The 10,991-nt window shown below is 30.6% G+C and overlaps 1 protein-coding gene across 1 annotated transcript; it reads left to right on the top strand.

Annotated features, from left to right (window-relative positions):
* The first annotated feature begins 3,203 nt into the window (after nucleotides 1-3,203).
* On the top strand, nucleotides 3,204-8,225 carry LOC141672020 (protein DETOXIFICATION 30-like). The gene is made up of 8 exons (XM_074478508.1): nucleotides 3,204-3,582; nucleotides 4,453-4,994; nucleotides 5,210-5,296; nucleotides 7,046-7,102; nucleotides 7,280-7,518; nucleotides 7,632-7,750; nucleotides 7,833-7,919; nucleotides 8,023-8,225. Exons 1-8 carry the CDS (start codon nucleotides 3,253-3,255, stop codon nucleotides 8,095-8,097), a joined length of 1,536 nt encoding a protein of 511 aa, XP_074334609.1. The 5' UTR covers nucleotides 3,204-3,252; the 3' UTR covers nucleotides 8,098-8,225.
* Nucleotides 8,226-10,991: the final 2,766 nt, after the last annotated feature.

The following is a 10,991-nucleotide window of genomic DNA, read 5'->3' as shown; positions in this document are numbered from 1 at the left end:
GATTGATTATTTGCTTGGATCTTAACTGTTTGTAAGCTTAACAGATTGGCTCTGATACCACTTGTTAGGCCTCAATGATACTATAAAAGGGGTTGAATATAGTATCTACAATCAATTCGATTATAAACACAAGTATGTCACAGAAAGCTAGTTTATTCAAAATATCAAACTCTGTTACAGTAGGTTTAATCTACTCTCTCGGTGATGTAAGATATCACTAAGAGCTGCTAGGGTTACAATGAATAATATTTTCGTGAATGATAACACTTATAGTGTAAACCCTAATATGTGTTTATATAATACACAGTTACAAGATAACTACCAATTGATATGATAATGATTCTGTTTACTAGAATATATTAATCAGAGATTATCTATTGCAGTCCTATAGCTGTCCAATTCTTCATGCATATCTTTACTTGTTTAATCCAGATCCTTTCCTATAAATCAATCCTTTTTCATCCCTGAAGTGTATCCGCACTTAAGTTCTGATATAAGTTCTGACGCCTTAAGTTCTGATAACTTCCTGTCTTCAGTAAATTTGGATTTCCAGTTAAGTTCTGATATTCTGATAATAAGTTCTGAAACTAAACAAATCAGATTAGACATGACATCACAAATATATCTAACAATTTTTTTCTCCGAATTCTTGAAAAAAAATCATGAATATCAATAATAAGTCTTTACAATATATAATGTATTTTTATGTTATAACCGTGATTGATACTCGGTTGCGTAAAAAATAGACATGGATTGCTTGTCAGTGATAATGTGAATACCATTTATAAATTATTGTAATTTATTTGTTACATAATATTAATTTTTGAATAATTATAAATGCATGTTATTTAAATAATTAATTGTCTCACTAGATGTTAATAATGATTATATATGTACATAAATCAGATATTTAGCATAAAAAAAATTGAAACCATCATAATTTACTAAGAAATGTAACATACGATAATTTACATGCTAACACCCACACATATAACTTAATCTTACTTTGTTAACAATATTGTAAATAAAAAACTAATATTTTTCCATAAATACATCCCTTGAATTTCAAAAACTAGCATTCTTCATTAAAATTAACTTTTATATTAAGAGTGGTGTTCATTTTACATTATTGTATATTATGATTGCAAGTCAATCTGACTTCAGTTATGCATTTTTGTCTTTTTAAATTTAATAAGTTAATTGTTAGTTAGTAGTGAACTCGGTAATAATATAGATCAGTACATATAGTTTATTTAAATAAAATTCAAAAAAATTTGTCAACTCTGTATTCAACATATATGTTAATTTTTAGCTTTTTCTTTGTAAACATACTAACGGCATTCTACAGATTAAGTTTAATCGTTTCGTTTTAAACGTACACTGACTACCCTGTTTATATTCATTCATTAAATACAAATTCTACAACACGAATAAAAATATATATATATATTTTTTACTTAATGAGCTATATTAGAAACGTTGTGTAATTTGGTAATGTCTTGTATGAAAATAATACACATTGATAAACAATCAACTTATATTTGATACACGTTAGACATTGTATAACATTTACAAATAAGAAAACAACTGAGAACATTATAATTGCATGATACATAAAAAATATTTAGAAATGACCAGTGCATCGCACGGGTTATTATGCTAGTTTGTCACTTAAAAGAAAACTAGCATAATAACCGTGTGAGACACGGGTCATTTTCTAGAATTTTTTTTGTACAACACATTATTATATTCTTTTGCACACAATTTATCAAAGAGATACAATCATCATATACTATAATTCACAAAATCAAAATTATAAATCAATCAATAAATCTTAAATTCAAATTCTTTTTCTTATGTCTCACAGTCCTAAATCACACCTTATGCGACATTTTCCCAAATGGCCGGTATCTTATATTCTATGCCACACTTTCTCAAGTGATCGAGTTCTTATTCTTATTCGATGGGGGGTTAGCTTACGTCCCTCGTCAAGTGAAACTAAATCTTGACAATATATCGATGTGTTCCGGAACGTGTACAAACTAGTTCTATGTATTACATTCTTCAGTGATCGGAATCTTATTATTTACACATGATTGAGACTGGGGATTATGATAAAATTTGTTATCTTATTAATCACATATCGATATCATATTTACAATAATCAAAACAAATATAAGAGCACATGAATTAAACAATATAAGATATGTTACACGAGAATACGGAGTAACGAAAAATTATATAATTACAAAATAATTAAGAACATAAAAGCAGACAACATATACGATACACAATAATACAGAGTAATGAATAGTCCTTTACGTAATTAAAAACATATAATCAAACAAACGTCATATAATAATAGAGAACAACGAATTATCACTTATAGAACACGTAGATAAACACTTACATAACACGTAGGCAAACAAATAATACAGAGTAACAAGTTATTTACTAAACAATTAAGAACATGTAAGTGGACAACATATACATTACGTAATAATACAGTGTAATGAATATTTACTTATCTTGATTACGCAAACAATTATTTCACATATGAACACGTATTTGAACAATAGTAACCCATCAAAAGCAGCACAAGCACATCCAAAATCTCAATACTCTCCCCGATCCAATTTTGATCAGATTCTTATTTTGCCTTTACTAAACGATATTTTCTTAGAAAATTCAAAACACGAAAGTTGTAGATAACGAAAAATCATAACGAAATTCAACCGTCAACAAATTATATTTCAAGAACTTGCATATCCAGTGGTTGTTTTTGCCAATATTTAATGTTTAGAAAATTCTTTTTGTTATATGTAATTAGTGTGAATCCTGCGAATCCTATATGTCTAGCTGTAATAACATTCTTATTCTTATTCATGATACTTCTTTATTAGTATTATTTAGATATTGATAGATATGTTTTACTAATAATAATAATCACATAAAAGAATAAAATGTACTACTTTAATTGATATTGTAGAAACCAGAAATACTGGAAAACAAACATAATATAATTCATGTAGGACAGGCTGTGAAAAGATTTTACAAATTTAATAAAATAATCAAAAAGAAATAAAAAAATACTTTTAAAGTAAAGAAAATGATTGTTATCTGTCAAAAAATTGATGTAAAATAAAACCAATAAAATTTGATATCCTGTCTGTACTCGGGCTATATATTGTTATTATTACTACCACAAAGCACAAGTGCAGCTTGTGTAATAACATTTTCATTTCTTACACAATGGAAAGCAACACCCCGCTTCTCTCCCCTGCCAACGGCCTCAACGCCGACCAACTTCTTCGCCGCCCGTCCAGCCATTCTTTTGCTTCCTCTTTCGTTGCTGATGCAGATGACATCGCCCCGATCACTGGAATTCGAGATTTTTACAGAGAATTTATTATCGAATCTCGAAAACTATGGTATCTCGCTGGTCCTGCTATTTTTACTTCTATATGTCAGTACTCTCTCGGCGCTATCACACAAACTTTTGCTGGTCATGTTGGGACTCTTCAGCTCGCGGCCTTCTCTGTCGAAAATTCTGTTATTGCTGGCCTCTCTTTCGGTGTTATGGTAATGAATAAAATTTTATTTGTTCATTAATAATTTTGTTTGGCCTGACATTTGGTTTTCAAGATTATTCGATTTTGATATGCTACGATAATATTGGATTGTTTCTTGAAAGTAAATTTCTCGTGAATAGTGGAAACATACTAACCATGTAAATTTATTTGATCAACACGACAAGTAACTCGGTTGTTGTGAAGACATCTGTACACTACTTTATTTTGCTAAGCATAAACATTAAGAATGATAGTTGTTGTATAGTTGGAAAATGATTATAGTCTGCAATAAAATCAAATATATAAAGTGGTAATAACATGATATAATTATGCTACTATTGTAATAAGAAAATTAATGATGGGATATCTTATAAATTTTAATATAGAAAGGGGGTTTTCACAGGACCCATTGTTTCTAAATTTTTTGTTTATACAAATATTTTTAAATTGCATGTTCCAAATAATTCAGTTTTCGAAAATCCGTAATAATTGCTTTGTTTGGGATTGCTGGTAAAAATTGATGTGCTGTGTGCGGCTAAAAAAAGTGCTGTTGTAAAATTCAGAAGATTGTTTGGTAATTTTTTTGATAAGTATATGTGTTAATGCAAAAAATTAAAAATAATAATGCTTTTCGTAAGTTTTGATAGTAAAATCAGCATCTGCTTCCCGCAACAGTGAAAAATAGTTTTTTCTAAAAGCATGGGGAACTTACTTTCTCTAACAGCACCTTTTAGGCCAAAAACACTTTTCAAAAAGCTGTTGTTGCCGTCTGCAACAGCAATACCAAACACACCCACCCAATGACTACCTTTTATATTCAAATTTATGCTCAAATTTTAATTAATTAAATAATTATATTTGTTGTGATTTTAATGTGCAGTTGGGGATGGGAAGTGCACTTGAGACATTATGTGGACAAGCATTTGGGGCAGGACAGATTAACATGCTTGGAGTATATATGCAAAGATCATGGGTCATATTGAATTGCACTGGTATAATCCTAATGCTCTTATATATATTTGGTGCTCAATTTTTGAGATTAATTGGCCAAACAGAAGACATATCTAGAGAAGCTGGAAAATTAGCTATTTGGATGATTCCGCAGCTGTTTGCATATGCCATGAATTTTCCTATAGCCAAGTTCTTGCAGTCACAGAGTAAGATTATGGCCATGGCATGGATATCGGCCGTGGCTTTAGTTGTGCACACTTTTTTAAGCTGGTTGTTCATGTTGAAGTTGGGGTGGGGACTTGCGGGAGGCGCTTTGGTCTTAAATTTTTCGTGGTGGTTCATAGTGTTGGCACAGCTAGTGTACATTTTTAGTGGAACATGTGGAGAAGCCTGGTCCGGGTTTTCTTGGAAGGCGTTTCAGAATTTGTGGGGTTTTGTAAGGCTCTCACTTGAATCAGCTGTTATGCTTTGGTAAGTTTAATCAATTTTATTACCTACATAACTCTATCTAAAATTACGTAAATAAGGTATAACTACGTCTTACTATTATCATAACCATAATATATATGGAAATATTATACGTTTCGGATATAGATATGTTTAGTTTGGTTTTGGTATGTTATTCTTATACGAGAATGTGTAAAATTGCCTAAAATCAACAAAATTTCCAATGTGCATTAATGCAGCTTAGAGGTATGGTATTTTATGGCATTGGTCCTGTTCGCTGGATACTTGAAGGATGCTGAAATAGCAGTAGATGCACTTTCCATCTGGTAAGTTTAACTAATATCTACCTCTTTCTGACTCTGACAGTCTGACTGGTTGCTATATTGTAGATTAGTAATGTTATTGTTTGGCATTTATCTAAGTGGTTGGTAAAGTGTGCAATGCTCTCTACTTGTCAAGTAAGTAGATGTAGGAGTTGGGTCCATTTCTTTATTCACTTGGTAGCTTTGAGACCAAAAGTTGTATTTTATCCACCATCATGTACTCCACATCTGATAATTTCAAGGGAAAATAGTTTCTTGAAACTTTTCTGAATATATATTATTTATTATTTGACGCTGATTCTATGTTAATGCGAATATTTAATACCATATTCCTCTAATTATTAATGCGTGCATCATATACTCACTTTAATCTGTCATGAAATGATACGTCTGTGGAAGATAGTAAACTGGATTGATAACTCCGTGACATTAAATTGGGAGAGACAGAGATCTTACATATGAATTTGGTTGCATTGAAATTATTGGCCGCTTGGCACAAGTCATGTGATGTAAGAATGATAGTCTCTCGTTCAATCACATACTCTGTAACAATTGTAATTCAATCTTGCTTGATCCTTATGATGGGGGATGCTGTTTAAATTTTGGTACAAAAAAGCATGAGTGTTCACACACCAACAAGTATAGAATGGCCGATATGAATGCAGATTCATAATTGGGAAAACGGGATGACGAGGGGGTGATATGTGTACAATTCTCAGGCACATTGAATTTTCTTTAAGAACCCAGAAAGTGGAAAATGGTGCAAACTTGTTTATCTTAAGTTATAATGTAGGTCCGAGGGTGTATTTATCTGTTAAGGATTATGTAATCATTTTTGTCCTTTCAAATTTCAGGTTTTGGTCATGAGACTGATGACTCATGAGTCAAGACCAGAGTAGAAATTTGGATAACTTTAGATTTCTATTTTGGCCTGAAGTCGTCAACAATTTATATGAAAATTCGTAATAGCAGATTATGATGACACCTGCTTATCATGAACATTTGGTGGTCAAAATTTTAGTAAAAATATAAGTGCGAGATTAAAGTTTTCTGATGAAATATCTGCACAAGTAAATAAAAATATTTGTCTTATACTCTAATAGAACAGAGTGATGTACATACATATTGAACGGTTTGTTGTCAAATTTAGCATACATAAAAATCGCTTTACCATTTTTTTATTGAAAGAAACTACTCACTAGCAGCATCAAATCAGTCATCAAGGGACCAATGGACCACCGACCATTGTATCTAGGAATATTCTTATGGTTTTCTATATAGTTTTAGCTTTGCTTGAACAAACTAGATTTGTTTAGGCTTTCACGTTCATCTCCATGCGCCATTTATACTAAATTTGTGCAGCCGATAATGTGTCCCCAGGCTCCAGTGATTAATGAAGCATCAGAAATCTGAAAGTTTGACCGGAAAGCAAAGAATTTACCTGGCTCAGGAGATGGTCTGTTTGCAATCAAAACTATATAAAACGGCTCTTTTGCAATGTATCAAGTGACTAAATTTGCAATAAATAACCCCTTAATCTTGTCCGATAACGATAAAAAACTCATATCGGAAAACACATAGAGACAGAGAGCATACGCATAAATTGCACAGATTTGTTTTTTTTTTGGCCAGAAACACAGATTTGTTTAGAGTATGCAATAGTTGTTATTAATCAAGTACTCATACATTAGATTTTTGTTTCCTAGATATTAAATTCCCTGCATAATCTCAATGCACTAATTCTGTTTGCAGCACGAACATTGTGGGCTGGGCAGTCATGGTAGCTATTGGATGCAATGCTGCTATAAGGTACGTGTAATAAAGCTGAGGAAAATACTTAATTGCATTCCAAAATTATAGATCAACATCATTTTTCAAACGAATTTATTATTTACCAATTTTGATCTCTGAGTTGGACTTGTTTGATCTGATTTAGTTTGCAAATGATTTATGTATTGTATGCATGCAAATCGAACATTTGTGCAGTGTAAGGGTGTCAAATGAGTTGGGAGCAGCACATCCAAGAACAGCAAAATTTTCAGTTGTGGTGGTCGTGCTGTCTTCTTTTGTAATTGGACTCATCCTATCCCTGACTCTCATCATCTTCCGGAAAGAATATCCTTCGTTGTTCACCAATAGTGAAGAAGTCAAGAGAGTAGTTTATGGCTTAACACCATTGCTAGCTACTTGTCTAGTCATTAACAATATTCAACCTGCTCTCTCAGGTAATTGGATTCTATTAAAAGGATTGTTAAATACTTTAAAATCAACGATTAATTTGATTTTGGAGCTTTTGCCTAGTATTTTCAGTAATGCGTTTGTTATTCTTGAATTGCAGGCGTGGCCATCGGAGCTGGATGGCAAGCTATTGTTGCCTATGTAAACATTGTGTGCTATTACGTATTTGGAATTCCTATTGGCCTTCTTATGGGTTACAAACTTGACATGGGGGTGAAAGTAAGTGCTCAATCTCATGCAATCACTCCGGAGCATGTGCTTGTGACATTAATTTGTGATGAACGCATTTTAATTATTGCAGGGTATATGGATAGGCATGTTGTCTGGGACGGTGGTACAAACACTTGTTCTGTTCTGGATAGTATACAGGACCAACTGGAACAAAGAGGTAAACATGGCATTGTTTGAAAAGGAAAGGAAAGGGAGATCTTTTATCTACTATACTGCATATTTTGAGCAATACACGAATCTTAGTTCGGTTTATACTGCAGGCTTCTATCGCTGAACAGAGAATCAGGCAATGGGGAGGAGAACCAGATCAGGGAGCAAAGGGTTTAGAGAACTGATATTAAAACATTGCAGAAGTATTTGAAGTTTTTTGTTCTGTTTGTTCCTTGCATAATCATTCTACATTCAAGGAGTACAACATTGTGCCTCATAGAAATTTTGAAAACAGTCGTTGGCTATTCAATTTTGAAGGGCCAGGCGGCCAATGGAACTAGTTCTTTAATCTTTTTAGTGAAAGTCATCAACTTATGATAAGAGCAAATGCACCGCTATACTATTTTAGGTACATAAAAAAAATTCTAATTATTACTTTTTCAACCTCATTTTCAAAATAAAAAGAAATCACATATCACCCTTTTTCTTTTCAATATTATATACCTAAATATATTAACTTATAATCTGCATATGTTGCTTTTAATATTTTTTTGTTATATATCTTTAATTAAATTTGTTGTAAAATAGTAAGTCTAAGATTAAAATAGATAATGAGTATTTCTACGACTCCCAAAAATTTTCCCCCAAAAATTTTCAAAATATGAGGTGTCTGTCTCTGACGGATTATTTTCACATAAATATAAAGGAATCATGTGTATTAGTATGAGTCAACTAATTATAATATGTTATGTATTTTTTTGAACTATTTTAAAAATTATTTTGATAATTCTAACACTATTCAATAAAATTTGTACCTGTAATAACCCACTATTTTGAGAGTAGTACTCATACATAACTAAAGAAGAGTAAACTGCATATTTTGTACCTGTAATAACCCACTTTTACCCTTTTGTTACCTAAAATTGATATCCCCGACTTTGTAATTTGTACATCTGAAGTTACCAAATCAAAACAGACAGAGTACATTAAAATGTTAGCATCGTTGTATTTTACACTTACATATTAAAAATAATATTTATTACTCCGTTCCATGGGGTTCTATAGATTTACTATTTACATGTATTTCGAGATTTGTATAAAATATAGTTTTATAATATTTTTTTTAAAAAAAATTGAATAAAAGTTTAACTCAGAAAAAAAAATTAAAAAATATTGTAGAGTTATACTTTAAAGGAGCATTGAAAAGCGTGCCAAAAAGTAATGTATAGAATTTAATGGGACAGATGAAGTATAATTTTTAAAAAAAAATTGAATTCAATTCTTAATTTTATTCATTTAAAACTTTAAATGATAAAATTTCATAATAATTATATTAGTAGACTTATATGTTCATAACTTTTTATAACATTTAAACTTATTTAAAGTGATAGTATTGGTAAGGGGGAAAATGTTATTATAACGAAATTATATTTTATTGAGGGTAAAAATATAATGTCTCCATTTTGCTCGGAGCTTAAAAATATTATTTTAGCATGGTGATTATTTAATTGATTAACTATAATTTTGTAAAAGATATTTGAAAAAGACAATATTACTGATTGAACGATATAGTTTTATTGATAATTCAATGTGTATTTTAAAAAATAATATTTATGTTTTAGTTAAAATTTAATTTTGTTAGTTCGCATCAATGGGATACGAATTATACTTAGTCTAATATTAATTAGATTTATCTCGGATCAGTGGTTTACATTATTTTATTTTAGCTCGATACCCAATACACCGACCAAATAAAACTAATTATTTTTCGTTTTTTTTAAAGTCTGTATCAATAAGATAATTTTGTTTTAGATTGAATAATTAGTATATATGATTTTATTTTTGTTGGTCAAATTGTATTTTTATTTTAGTTTTGTGTTACTCTGAATTAATTATATAATGTATTTTTTATCCTGGATAAATAAATATATTATTTTGTTTATGCAAGTTCAGTAGTATAATTTTTTTAGAAGGATGGATAGTATTATTATTTTATCTTAACCCGATTCAGATGATATATCAAGAAAGAATGCCCAAAATATACTACTTTCTAGGTTCAAGTGTCCAAAATACCCACATGCAGGAAAGCTGCCATTTTTACCGACTGAATGCGCATTTGTATCATGCGTATTCTATTTTTTTGAAAATTTACAAAAAATATGCATGTCATACATGCGTAGCCACTGTTTACTGTAGCAGTGGATACACATGTCTGACATGCATATCCTTTGTAATTTTTTTTAAAAACGGGTACGCATTATATGAATGCGTATTCAGTGGGTATTATGGGCAGTTTTCCTGCATGTGGGTATTTTGGGCACCAGATCCCGAAATGGTGGGTATTTTGGTTTTTTACCCATATATCAACTCAATATTAATAATTATATTTAATTTGCTTAAATTTAATTTAGCCCACAGTATCAAATTAGAATAATATTGAACTCAATATGAACTAAAATATTAATTGATAGAAGAAGTTGAATTTAATATAAATTATAATGATATAGAGTTCGATATAAAATAGAATTGAAATTAGTAAAGCGAGAAAGGAAACTGACTTTAATATCAATTAGAAATAGAAATGACCGACCCAATAATTAGAATTAGAATAATTAATCAGGGGTAATTAAATAATTTCTAGCAAATACCGACCGACCGACTACCAAACTTTTAATGTTTCGTCTATTATAATATAGTATTGATATGAGCCTAAAATTAGCCTAGAAATATAATTAATGTTGAATTAATTAGACCTGATACGGTTCAATAACGAAGCCCAAATAATGAGGCCCAAAACCCTGATTATTTATTAATTTTGTAATTAATAAATAGGGGGATTATCAACTCATTAAATGAGTCATAACGATGATGTAATTCTATAAAAGATAGCCTCAAAAGGCACCTACACCAACTAGGAATCTGATTCATCTATTCTAGGACTTCAAAGTCTATCCAAAGTCTGAGAACTTGTTCAAACAAGTCTCCTAACCCTAATCCAATTCAAGGACTCTCAACATCTATATAAAGGGACTCACTCCATCAATCAGAACTACGTTTTTTGACTTGATTCTCTAATTCA

This window comes from Apium graveolens, chromosome 1 (genome assembly GCF_009905375.1).
Source record: "Apium graveolens cultivar Ventura chromosome 1, ASM990537v1, whole genome shotgun sequence".
NCBI classification, from domain to species: domain Eukaryota; kingdom Viridiplantae; phylum Streptophyta; class Magnoliopsida; order Apiales; family Apiaceae; genus Apium; species Apium graveolens.
This window is presented reverse-complemented; position numbering and strand designations above follow the sequence as displayed.